The sequence below is a fragment of the Lepisosteus oculatus genome, chromosome 17, assembly GCF_040954835.1.
Source record: "Lepisosteus oculatus isolate fLepOcu1 chromosome 17, fLepOcu1.hap2, whole genome shotgun sequence".
NCBI lineage: Eukaryota > Metazoa > Chordata > Actinopteri > Semionotiformes > Lepisosteidae > Lepisosteus > Lepisosteus oculatus.
In genome coordinates this window covers 13210879-13224888 of record NC_090712.1, presented here as the reverse complement: position 1 = coordinate 13224888, position 14010 = coordinate 13210879, and the positions used below count along the sequence as shown (strand labels likewise).

Genomic DNA, 14010 nt, shown 5'->3' with positions numbered 1-14010 from the left:
GCTCAGTGGGTGCTGTATCTAGCCCTGATAGTTTTCGTTTTATTTTTTGTTTATGATTTAAAGCAGCGCATTCTGTCACACACTATGTCAGGGAAGTTAAAGATGAAATGCAAGTCCTACCTGTGTTATATTTAATCATGTTACTGTTGCTGCAGATGTGGAACAAAAGCCTGATCATGTTGGGGAGCAGCACTGTGTATGTGTCCAGACTGTGTGCTGACAGCCGTTTCACACAGAGAGCTGCTGGCTTTGTCAGATTTAAAGCTTCACACAAGGAACAGCACAGATTAAGCTTTCATAAGATGCTGTTTTTTTAATGCATACTAAAATGCAGATGCAGTGCAATGAAGGTTGGGCTACACTCAAGAAAGATAGAAGGTGAATACTACAATGTTGGTGTATGTGTCAGAATTGAGTTTCTCCACCTAAATTAGACCAGCCATCGCAAACATCTGTTCCTTGACAGTTGATTTGAGTCAGCTATCAAGAGTTAGACTGATACCAGATAATTCTTTTCACTTGTCTCATTGAAGCATGGTGCAGTTCTTTTAGTTTAGACCCTGGAGAGGCCATATCACTGGACAGACATTGCAGGAGAAGTGCTGAACCAGATATATGGAAATATCCCTAGGTATTTATACATATAAATGGTGCACTGACCCCCTCATCTTCACTGTGGAATCTAAGCAATGAATAATGTAGCATCAACGCTGACAGGCTAAAGTACAGAAGGGCTGCTTCAACCCTCAGGCTGTTTTGGTTACCATGAAGGCTTATGATTCTTGCATCCTCAGAACAGAGCTGCAACAGAGTAAGACTTCCAGTCATCTTGGTCTTCATGTCATTGGATGCCATTGGATGAAGTTTGTATGTAGCACTTTCTTCAGATGCCTTGGACATCTCTGGTTTAGCTGATTACTGTCTCTGTCCATTTGTCTCTCTCTCACAGCTGAGGTCACTGCTTTCCTTGAGACAAGAAGAAAGCACAGACACTGTGCTGTGGTGGGTTAACAGGAGAGGCTCAGTGGTGATGGTTTTGCACAGAGAATTGATTAAGGTTATACTGTCTGCCGGTTTCCTAGGTAAAACATTGTCTGGTTGCTAAGCAACTGGCAATGAAAACACATTTATCTCTGGGTTTCATAGGGAGAAGTAAGGAAAAAAGGAGAAAAGGACTCAGCCCTAAACCTGTGTCAAGATTTGGTATTTGCTATTACAGCTGTTTGTGTCCAGAATAGGACGGCTCTATAAGTCACCTCTACAAAAAGAAAGCTTTCTAACTGTAACAAATGGTTTACATCCAATTGGGTAAAAAAATATCCAGCTCTTGATTGTAAATGCACTCCTACATAGGTTCCGCTTAAATATATTTTTCAAAAACATAGCATATGAATTTAACAAAGCAGGGGTAAAGAACTTCAAAGGTCTTGTGTTTATACTATACAGAAATTAAAATGTCAAGTTCACAAAGCTTTATAAGGAAGAATAACATAATAAAAGATAAATATTAAATCTGATATCACTGTTTCAAAAGTGTGAATGCTACTCACAGATCATGCATGTGAGATTGTACTTCTGCAACAACCATAGTGTGAATCCAGAAGCTGGAGTTCAGATTAATTGATTTCCATAGCAGCTGTCTAGCTGTCCCTATGTGGTATTTAAAAACTCCAGTCTGTGCACACAGATATCAGCAGATAGAAAACAGAAAGCAATATTGGTCCATTTCTCAGGTTGTGTTATATTTATCATACAAAGGTCATCTGGCTGGAGGTTTCTTCAGCTCTGTGATGAAATTAACATAGTGTCCTTTTCGAGGAAGTGATACCACTATGTGACAGTAGACTCAGAGAGGCACACTAATTCATGGTCACACCGAACTGTCTCATCACGCTTGACCTTTCTAACTTGTCCTATTATTCTGGCCTTCTTTGTCGTCAGCTGAGTGTTTTATATTTGGTGACACATATTGTCCTGTCACACTGTGGAGCATTGAATGCCCATCCCAGCTTGAGTGGTCTGCCACACTGTTTACTTACAAGGAGGAGAGAGACAGAGGGATAAAAGTCAGCTATAGACACAAGCAGATAATTCTAAATAATGGACAATTTAAATACCCAGGGTGAACCACAAATAAAGAGGTAAAAATGGTGGGTAGAAGCCACAGAATGACTGGATCTAGTGTAAATGTTCACAGATTTTAAGGTAATATAAGGTTAAGTCTAAAGGTAATAAGTAATGTTATTACAAAGGACAGAAAAAGACTTAACCTAAAATGACTTGCTCTGCATATTTCAGCTCACTACCTGTATTTTCACTGCTGTTTGAATGAGATCCAATTTAATGTAAATGAAGTGTGGAAATGCCTCATTCCAGCTGGGGCGCCTGGCAATTTTGGTAATGAGGGCGATCCCGGTACACTTCCTGCCTCCTCGTAGGCTTCAGTTTTACCTGTCGCTTTGAGCCTGACCGACTCTTAATGAACTAAATAAAAACATGACAGGAAATTGCAATTCCTGTGTAAAACTACATGCAAAAGGTTTCTACTGATCCGGAGAAGAAGGGTTAAGAAGCCTTTATGTGAATGATTCATTTGGCTGTCCTGCACTCTGTCTCTGCGGTTGCTTTGTGGGCATCTACAGCAGTTTCTTGAACCAGGGCACCCACTTAGGAGGAGCGTCATACTTAAATAGGACAGTGGCCTACTTCTGAGTATAATTAGCAATAATAAAAGGGTCAGTATGTGGGGGACAAATGAATGACACATAGCTCTTAACTGTGTCATGTCAATAAGCATACAGTATATTGTATGTCAGAACACTTCATGCGTATGTATACTGTGTATGCTCTGTGTGTAAATGAAAGAGATGTTATTTCTGTTATTATTTCCTATAGACTTTTATTAGATTACAAAGACATTTTTTATTTAGTTTGCCAGCGTGTCTTGGATTTATTTGTTTGTGATTCATGTAATCGGGACGGTACGCGGCATTTTAAAGTGAGCTGCATGCTGGGCCCAGAACAACTCATCCAGGAATGCATTTATGTTTAGAAGTGCTGCATGTGGGAGGGGTAGAGTGTGAAGCACGTCAGTGTAACCAGTGTAATTAACCTGTTGGGTCATTGTACAGCAGAGAGTGGGCTTGTCTGTGCCTCACACCCCAGATCAGTAACCACATCTTGTGCTCTGACCCTGCAGGGTGCCAGTGCTGTGTCTGTGCTGAGGGAATGTGCCAAGATGAGGCCCAGTGACCCAGCCATCCCCTTGCTGGCTGCCAAGGTCTCCATTGGGCAGCTTCACTGGGTGAGTGGATTCAAGTCCTGCCTCTTTTTAATGTGTTACAGACCGAGCAGCACAATGCTGCAGCAGCTCTCACAGCAGAAGGAGTAGCAGTGTACTGGAGTGTAAGAGTGGACAGCATGGGCGTAGTGGACAGTGATAGTCATGTGCCCTCTTCTCAACTGAACACACCCCCCTTAACCTTCAAAGATCTCCACTCATGGGTGTTATGTTAAAGTTGTATATTACACCTGCAAGGCCCCATTTAGACTGTTGTGTACACTTTTGGTCCTTTGTTATACAGAAAAGTACAGTATAGCTGTTCTGGGATCATTCCAGAGAAAAGCAACCAGATATATTGTGGGGCTTAAGTAAATGTCTTACAGTGACAGACTAATATATAGTTTATGTCTTTAGGAACAGGTAAAGATCTGGTGAAGATCTCATGCTGTCATTTCTTAAAGGAAGCTAAAGTTTCAGATTAATCAATATGTCTGGATAGCTTGTGCCAGACTCTCATACTGTACCTTCTGTTCTCAGTCTTTAATGCATTTGTCATTGTTTCCAATAATGTCCTTTATTTGTGTTTCACTGTTGATCCTGTAGACGTCTTCTGGGCTAGTTTTGGCAATAACTTTGATGGTTCAGTTGTGTTTAGAGTAGGACTTTCCATTAAGACAGAAAATGTACCTAGCTGCCCTTCCCTAGACTACTTCAAGAGCAGGAGGGTTTTGTGTCTGAAATATGGTGAATGTACATTATTCTAAATAAAGCTTTTCTGGTGCATTTTACAGTTTTAAAGTTAAAATCCTTTCAAGCAGATTTTACACATGTATTTTCTTATCCAGCCATTTTGTTTGCCACTTCCTGTGATGAACAAAAGCTGCAGTCTGTGTGTCATGTGCAGCTTTTCCAGCTTTTAAATGATCTTTCACATTTACAGTACAGTATATCCTATATTTGTGTATTTCCCAAACATGCAGAACTGAGTCCTTCCTGCTACAATGAGAGAAACCTATTCCAGGCCAGGCACTTGTGCTCCCTTCTGGTTTTAGAAGGCCCATTCCCCTTACCTTACTCCTAGAATGTTTCATTTGGTTTTGGGTTTGTTCTCCAAGATCTGGAGGAAACACTGTGAGTCAGTCGCAGCTCCTTGACAGAGCAAGCCCCCAGTATGATTTGCTTGAAGTTATACATCTACAAAATAAACCCTCATTCAGATACAGGGTTCCAAAGCCACGTTTATTTTCATCTCTGATCTTGCTGAACCTAAAATAGAGAGATTCATTCTTTCTGCAAATTCCAAATTGTTTCATCTGTAAGGAAACGCTTTTCAATTACAGCTACTGACACTCGCAAATTAGGTAGTGTGTACTCAGTGTCCTTGGGTGGGGAGTCTTAGAGGTAGAATTAATTGAGTGTGAATCTGCAAGCCTTAGGTGTAAGATAGTAATTTACTTTGAGAGTGGCGGGCGGGCTGAGAAACGGGGGCACCTGCTCCAGGTCGGTGTGATTATGCAGAATATAATGGGAGATTAGACTGACGGTGTGATTAGGAAGCTGGAATGGCAGGACTGCTGGCGAACAGCAGCAGGAGGAAGACAGAGAGAGAGAATGTGAAGTGAACAGGATTAGGAGGCCATCAGTCAAACTGGGTGTACAGGTGATCTACAGTAGGTGCCACTCCTCCTACCTGTTTTAATGCTTTTACACAATATTTGTGACAGTCCAAGAAATCGGCAAAATGAAGGACAATTTCTAAGAGCCCAACAAACAACAAACTGCACATTCATTATTTTGAGTAATGATATGAGACATGGTCCTGCCTGGCACCAAATCTCCCTTACATCTACAGCATATTGAAAAAAGAAAAAAGTCCAAATGTTTCTTACCAGACTTGCTCCCATACAGTATACTGACAAATTCCCTTGGTTCCTTCTTCGAGGAGTGGAGTCCAAAATGTTTGGTGTTGTGTCTGGAGCACTAAAAGAGAAACAAGCCTCTCTTTTTTGCTACTTTGCTGTCTGCTCAGCAATTCACAGAGTCTAAAGATTCTTCATGATGCAATGTAAAGAAATTCAGTATCTGTAAGGACAGTAGTTTTATTAATCAATTACTGGCAGAAGCATGGAGTAGTTCTTAGAGGTCTTGGACAGACCAGAAGATTGTGGGTTGAAATCCTGGTGGCAAGCTGTTCTTGTACCATGCAAGGTTTTTTCTACAGTAAATATTCCACTCTGTGAACTCAAGGTCACTATTGAAATGCGAATTTTACCTGATAAAATAAAGGGATGTAAAAATCACAGAATAAACTATTATTTGCCACATAAATGGTTATCGATATTCATTGACCAAGATACTGTAGAAGTGAAAGTGATACTGTATTTCAATACACGAAACTCTGATTTCAGTCCTTTCCTCTGCCTTCCCGGCTCCTCTCAGCTCTCCCGGAAGCTGCAGTTAATCCAGATGTTGTGTCTTGTCTGTCACAGCTGGAGGAGGGTGAGGCCTTTGCACGACAGGTGCTGGACATGGGGGAGCAGGCAGCGGAGTTCCTGCCCAGAGCTCACCTGGCTGTGGGCCTGTGCTACAGCCTGCAAGCCACTGATGGTGAGAGGACTTCTATGGCACAAGCCATTACCTCCTGGGTCTTGACACCAGATGGCCCTCTGTTTCTAGCTCCACCCTGAGTTTGTAATTATTAATTCAAACTGATTACCACTCAATTAGATTATTTACCAGTGTTTTCTAGTCTTTAGCTAGGGAAGAATTTAAGTTCCTAGGTCCATGCATGTACCACTTAAGGACCAAGAGTGAACGTCACTTTTGTAGCCCATAGGTATAAAACATACAATATATGGTACATTTACTGTATATCTGTTTATTCTTAATGACACAGTTGCACAGTGTGACATAAATCTTCCAGGATCCCAATTTAAGAGATGCTATAAGCAGTCTCAGCATCTCTTTTTGACTTTTTAACATTACAGGTTTATGTATTTTTAAAATTGCATTTTATAAACCTTTCATGGAAGAAAATTCTTTATGCATGCACCCCTGAGGCACAGCTCAGCCATCTCACCTCAGGAAAAAAGTTCTGGTGCAACTGAGGACAATCTCTCGTAGTATAAATTTTACCGAGAATGTGAAGCATGTTTTTACTGACCTGCCCCTCTTCTTCCCTAATACCCAGAATTGCACAGACCTAAATAAATGTATTTCCCTTTTTATTCATGTTACTAAGTGTTTGTGATATGGATGCCTTCGTGAAGTACAGTGCAATTTAGGCGTGCTTTTGTATGGTTTATGTTGATATGCTTTATCACCTTTTAGCAGACAAATAAAACATTGTCAGACTGCCGTGATTTAATCCCTAATTTAGCTCACAGATACTCAAATCCATAATGCAGATCCTAAAATTGCATCTAAATGTATCTTCAAGATTCCCTTGTGTAGGTGTGTTGATACAGCAGCATCAGTAAAAGCATTATCACCAATGAAGAGCACTCTCTCTCTCTCTCAAGAGCCTTCAAATTACTTTTGATAAATGAAGCTTTCTCCCTCCAGAGTATCTGTCACATTGCATCTTGGAGGAGGCTGCTGAATGTGGTGGCTATGGGTTAGGTGCTGAGGGAACATGTGCTACAGGTACTGCTGAGGTGTGGCTACCGACATTTCCACCTCCAGCGGATGGAGAGCCTCTGTGGAAGGCTTCTGTGACCTTTACGTCTTTTCACCTAAGGCAGGATTAAAGGCTGGTCAGATCCAGCTACCAAAGGGGCCACAGGGTTATCTCCTTTTTATCCTGAATCTGAGCTCTTAACTAACCTAATCTAATTATTACCTTACTTGATTATGTTGAATATTTTTAAAGCTTTCCAATACTTGATTTAAAGTAGCACTATATATTTTTTTAATTCAATACATAGGTGTTCATTTTTTTCCCCATTCATCAAATACTTTGACAGATTACAAACTCAGGTTGACACGACTAGCTCTTAATAAAACTGTCTTTGCAGTTCTGGGGAGTTTTGTCACTGGAGGTCTCTGAAAACATCAAGGGTTAACCTTTACTGGGTTTACTGAAGGACACCCTGGATTTGCCACACTATTAAATGTCCTAGCATTTCACTACAGGTTTGCACATTTGTCAGTCAAGCTAAGTGATTGAACAGCATTGAAAATATTCGAAATGCAGATTCCTGATGGGCCAGGCTGTCAGTCTGCTTTTTACAGCAGAGATCCATGCATTAAAAGGAGCTAAAGAGAAGGGGTTGTGTTCCTTTTCATTTTTTTGTTGTGAAATTCTTGAAAGACCTGGGTAACCTGTGCTAATATTGCTAATGCAAGTGATATACTGTAATTTGTCCTTCCAAAACCCAATCAATGGGGTCGGTTTGGAGTTCTTTCTTTTAATGTGACTGTTTCAACTGTCATTTGCCATCAGTACTGATGGAAATCCTAATTAGGTGTTGAAAAGATGGCAATATACAGTTGTTTGCAATGTGTTGACAACTAATTCTGAATATCTGAAGCAATCTTGTATAATCTTAATTTGAGGTTTGCTGATTTGAAATTAGAGAACAGTCTGTCTTTGAATTAGGATTGTTTTCTTTTATTTCACAGCTTCTTTAAAAGGAAGTCAGGATGAGTTCAACAGGAAAGCCCTGGAATCCTTAAAGATGTGAGTGTCATTATGTCTGTGTCTAAATAGTCCATCTACATATATTCTTCTGGTACATGACTTGCTTATTATAAGGACAGCACTGGCAGTGTTTTGCTGAATCGTAGACATAGAAGAGACGTTTTTCATTACCTGTTTCCATTGCCTCAAATGTAGCTTTTGATATTCATTGAAGACTTCTGGAGGGTGGATGGGATTAAGATTTGTTTTATTAGACCTACACAAAAGCTTTACCTTAGCATATTGGAGCTATTTCTCTCCATGCTGCTATTTTATTATTTTTATTATCATTAATTTTATTTTTTTCGGGGGGTCATGGAAGAAATGATTAAAGTTTAATGCAGTACAAGTCGGAATGTTCAAAATGAAGAATCAGTAGATATCCCCCAGAGAAAGAGACCTTTAAGAAGGCCAAACTGTCCAGGTAGAATTCAGCCAGGACATCCTTACTCCTAGGCACAGTGACATGAGACCTTTAATGACTAGACATTCAGGACCTCAGATTAATTTCATATCTAAAGGCACCCTTTACACCACAGTGGTCACAGTAGGCATAATTGGGCATTGTTGGAATTCTGGTCAACAAGAAAGAGTGCCACCTACTGGTCCATCAATGATCTCGTTTTCCCATCCCAGAACTAACTGGGCTGAGCTTTTTCTTCTTGTGAAATCCCAGTACAAAGATATTAGTACAAAACAATAAAAAGAAAGGAAGGAAGATATGACAAATCACAAGATAAAGGGAAATATACATGAACAGTTGTTGAGCACAAAAAAACATGTGGCTCACTGTCTTATCTTAATGTATCTACCAATCTACCCAAACATTCCATTCTGCTTCTTGAGGTTTTGTGTCATTCTTATCACTAGAGGAGTCCAGGTAGATTTAATTACTGTAGCATATTTATATTAATAATTTGTCATTCATATGTAACTCTGCATGTTAAGATGAATATGTCTGGTGTGGAAGTATGCTAGTCTGAGCTCTCCTCTTTGCCCTGAGCTCTGAATTAAAGGCCTGCAGCTGTCAGAGCAGTTTTTCTTCTGTTGTGCTACTGTTTGCCATGGAGCTCAGATATGGAACTGTGCTGCCAAGGCAGCTTTTCCTGAGCTGGTACCCTGGTCCTTTGGAGCATATGTTTTTATTTTTCTTTAGTTTTTTTTATAAGAGAGATCATGGCTTATTATATCTATTTGAATTGTGAATTGCTTTTAAATAAAGATAAGTTTACGTTCCAACAAATAAAAAAGCTTTGAAAGTCTGATTAATGTATAGCTTAGGCAATATGCGGAAATGTAATGTGTAATGTGAGCACTCTCATGTTTGCAGATTAGTAATCACTAAATGGTGAGCTGTATATACAGTATATAAAGGATTCTAGGATTTCTGTGTAACAATAACCCATTTTTAGGTCACCTAAATCATGAATTTATGCCCTCTTTCAAATCTGATGACTACGTCTGCCTTTGTATAACTGTCTGATTTGCTGTTTTGGGTTGGTGGGCTGAATTTCAGATACAAGAATGTTGCAGCCTTTCTTTATCATTTCAGAGCCCATTCCTTGGACCCAGATGACCCACAGATTGCCCTGTATCTCTCGCTGCAGCTTGCATTGGTCCGGCAGGTGAGCTAAGCTCTCTGTGCTCATCATAGTCCAGATGAACATCATAGAGAATTAATCCTTGTAAGCATCTTTCTGGGAGGTGGGAGGGAAGCAGAGTGTCAAGCAAAAATCCACAAGAACACAGGGTGAACATGCAAACTCCACACAGACAGAGGCTCCAGGCCACAAGTGAACGCAGGACTCTGGAACTGTCATGCCACCATGCCTATCCTTGCTGAGAGAGAATTGTTTTCACAAGCGAAAACCTTCAGCTGGTGGTGAAAAAGAGACTTGATTAATAACATTGTGATCACATATATTTGTTTGTATTAGGCAGTTGTCCTCTGAAGACCAAAACTCCTGGAAAGAAGAGGGGTGGCTTTGAAATTGAAGGGGGGTTGTGGAGCTGATGTGATTCCTCTATTGCATAGTTAACGCTGTAGAGAACAGTTGTGGTGTGTTTGGAAAAACTACTAGGATTTGGAAAACCTGCTCAGGGCTTAGCAGCTTAGTCACACACAGTCGCCTGAAGGGGGAAACACTGCGGAGATAGATTCACCGTTCTTCCATGTGCTGCTATGCTTGGAAACCAAGCAGAGAGAGGATTGTTGCTAATCTCAGAGCGGCCTAACCATGCTAGGCAGCATCGTACACGCTCTCATAGGGTCTCCAGCGGAAGATCTAGCCCCTCTGTCTCAGGTTACTGTGGCCCTGGTTGTGACTGACCGCAGCATCTGTCACCACATTCTTGCTAGCTGCTCTGGCTCCAGGCTGAAAGGAAGGTAGCAGGTTCACATACTTTAGAACTAAGTGCATTAGGAATCAGGTATCCTATTAAATTAACCAGTTGACCAGAAGTATCCATGCATCACATAAATGCATAAATAATTTCATCATCTGATTTAAATGGTGCCTGGTGCCTGGTTGCAATGCTGAGCCAGGGTCATGTTGTTAACTTTACAAGATAGATTTAAATGCCTCTGGACAATCACTAGTAATGCACTTTCCCACAGTCATGGGCACTTTGAGTGTTTTTTTTCCTCTTATAGCATTGAATAGGTGTCTCCTTTCCTAGGATGGATCCATAAAGCATCAGAGAAAAAACAAAGTTCATTATCACAGCAACACATTTACATTTCTGTCATTCACCACCTTAGTTGTGCTTTTTTAAGCTAAAGATGATTTGAAGTTTCTCTTTCCCCTGGGGGTAGTGTTCATGTTACTGTAACATGAAAGGAATCAGATTCATTGTAGAAGCTTGTCCCAGGAGCAGTTCTGACACTGATACACTGTAGTAATAGAAAATTCTGCCAATTGAAATGAATACTTCGACATGCAGTTTTTGTGTGATTTTTCTTACTTGTACTCACAGATGACAGTGTGATTCTTATTGGCGGGTTATATGATACAATCTCTTCTGCAACCTGTGTTGATAAATATGTAGAATAGTACAGTATGTAATGCATTTTCTGCATACATACTGTATAGTATCTGTGCAGGTCTACTCAAGGTAACAAGCTCAACACATATAGCACTCAATGTTGCCTTATACAGAAAAGTGTCCAGTTAGTACAATCTGAAATGGCTCATCTCAAATAGAATGTGAGTCCTTCCATCTTAGATCTGTTTTTGCTGATAGGTGTCAGCAGCCATGGAGCCCCTCCAGAGAGCCTTAAACCTACGCAATGATGACTTGCACTCGCTGCATCTCCTGTGTCTGCTCTTCAGCGCCCAGAAGCACTACCAGTTTGCTCTAGACACAATCAACCTGGCTCTCAGCCAGCACCCAGATAGCTTCAGGTATGGCACATCCCCATAGAGCACACTGGACTGCTCAGCGCTCAACTCCGTGCAGGTACTTACTTATACAGTATAACATAACCACCCCGAACCTCTTGCGGAGTATCAGGAATCTAGACAGGGACAAAATCGATCAGCTGATTTTCTGCCTGCTCCCCTCCTTTATTCTCTCATGGAGGTATTGGAAGGCATACACTCTTGCAGTCTGGAAACACTTCTATCACCTGCTGCTTTCTTCAGCAGTGCTGTGTGTGTAGATCCAGGCTGGTCACACACTTAGACTCTTGAATTGTTTCCAGCAATCTCAGTTCCCTGAGCCATGGGACCACTTTGGCTGGAGTGTCTTTGGTGAAAATTTCTCATGCACATATTGTATTGGCAATGCATTGTACCAGCACATAAGGTTTTATTTTAAATTATTTTTTTTGTTCTATTAATTGCACAATATCCCTCCCTCCTCTGGCTTTTTCACTCCTTTTTTCACTGCTAAAGCTTAACATATACCATACACGGCCTTGGATGGTTGTGACTTTAAGTTCAGTAGTATGAGTAATGGTAGAAGCAGCACAGAGGTGTATAGCAGTTAAATATAGCACTCTCGTGGTTTCAGCCAGTTAGCAGTGCAGTCAGATTCTTTAATATGCAAACATATTTAAGCAAGTTTTAAAATGTACAAATATCAACAGCAGCACACAATGTTTCTTTGCTTAAAAGGCTTACAATTAAACAAAATCAAGAGTAGGCGGTTAATTAAAGGATGGATACTGATGTCCTGTAAGCAGGGCTCTATTATCTATTAGTAAATCTGCCTGTGTTCAGCCCTTTGTCATTATTAATCGTGATCTTTTTGAAGAGCAACATGGGAAAGGATTCCCTCCAGGTAGCACGGTTGAGGAACACTAGTTAAAAATAATGAAGCACTGCAATAAACCACAGCATAATTAAATCATCTTTAACCTTTTTCTACTTCATCATATTACAATTTAAATATTGGCATTTGGGTTGTGAGGCAGGTGCTCTTTACACATCTTTATCTTGCCCTGTTTAAATTTTCACTGCCCTCGTCAGTGCTCAGTATCGCAGCTGGCAGTGTGTTGGACAAAATGACCAAAAAAAGCAGAATGCAGACCTTACCAGTGGCACATGATCCTGGTGGGTGGACACAGGATATCCTGCAGCATTCAGTAATGTAGTGTGCTGCTGTCTAAAGTAGGTATGCAGTGTCACTGGTTGTCACTGTGAGTAGAGTGACAGTGATGCTGTTTATAGACTGATTGGCTTAGTGCCATGTTAGGTAAAAACTCAGTCACTTCAATTAGAAAAGATGCTATTTCTCTTGTCTGTGTTTTTTTTTCCATGGAACCATAAGGACAAGGTTTTCTTTGCATCTGAAGTAGGAAATATATTACATCTGTTTTTTTATTTTTCAAAATATAATGTAGAATAGTGGTATTTCCAGCAGAAATTGATCTAAATAAAATGTGTCTTCAATCTGTCTGCTGTCTTTTAAGTAATCTCTTGAATATCTAATGTAACCTAGCCTAGGAATGTAAAAATGTCTTTTTCGTCCTTCTTACTAAATTGATTTGTATCTACAATTAGGTCATACTGTAAGTGTTTAAAAGCTGTTACTGTGTTATCTGTTATGTTGGAAGTAATTCAAAATATAAGCCTGGTAACATTAATCACTCAGCACCTGTAAAAACTAAGGGAGTGGGACTTTTTTCTTTGTCTAGACAGCTGGATTCTATGGACACTAGGATCACAATGGTTTCTGAGCTGAGCACAATATTTTTTTTTAGAAAATAAGGAAAAAAAACGCTCTGACAGCTGAGCAAATCTAAACAGGTCTCCTGTGTCCAAATTGCAATGAAGAGCAGTGGACCCTAATCGCTGGGCATTGCGGATGACAGTGTCTTGAAAATGTTATTTCATGCTTGTTAATAAAATACCTGAGGGTGCATAAATGGAGCATAAAGTGATCTGTCCCCCCGGTACCGTTTCCACGGTTTGATTTGAGGTGACGTAATTCTAGGCTTGCTGAGGGATCTTTGCAGGAATGTAAACTCCAGCTCTTTATTTAAATCTCCAGCTCTGCTGGCTCGTAGGTGGGCTGAAACCCCACCGACAACCTCCGGCAGCTTCATCCTGTTCTGTCGCTTGCTCAGCAAGATTGCAGACGACACCCACATGGCCCCCTGGATCAGGGCAGGTGGCAGGGGTGGTCACTTAACAACTCATACACAGTAGCTGACATGCGTCTGACGTCTCACAGCATGTTCTGATGAGTCTTTTTCTGAGAAACAGCTTGACTTTGCACAGGGAAGGGTGGCAAACTTCCAGCCAAAAATCTTAAAAGGCCGATGATTGTAAAATGATCAAAAGACAAATAAATCCTACTGGACAATAGCTCCAGGATGGCTTTGGAGGATGACTTTATGAATTCCAGGTTTTGGCAACTATGTTGCAGTGTCAAAGGAGGACATATCATATCTCTTTAAGTTGTGACAGCATTTCTCTTAAGGGGAATTCCTGAGTTTCGGAGATATTAGAAACCTTACTTGGCCTTTAGTTTAATCAGGCAGTTGTTCTTGTACTCTGCTATGCCGGGTCTCTGCTGCTCATGTTGCTTAGGTTTTGTT

The 14010-nt window shown here is 40.6% G+C and overlaps 1 protein-coding gene across 1 annotated transcript in view; it reads left to right on the top strand.

Annotated features, from left to right (window-relative positions):
* The window catches only part of ttc7a (tetratricopeptide repeat domain 7A), a 91793-nt gene that overhangs the window by 20091 nt on the left and 57692 nt on the right, over positions 1 to 14010 (top strand). Inside the window, 5 exon segments of the mRNA XM_006638631.3 lie at positions 3200 to 3304; positions 5773 to 5890; positions 7907 to 7964; positions 9517 to 9589; positions 11208 to 11368. Coding sequence (XP_006638694.2) covers positions 3200 to 3304; positions 5773 to 5890; positions 7907 to 7964; positions 9517 to 9589; positions 11208 to 11368 — 515 coding nt within the window.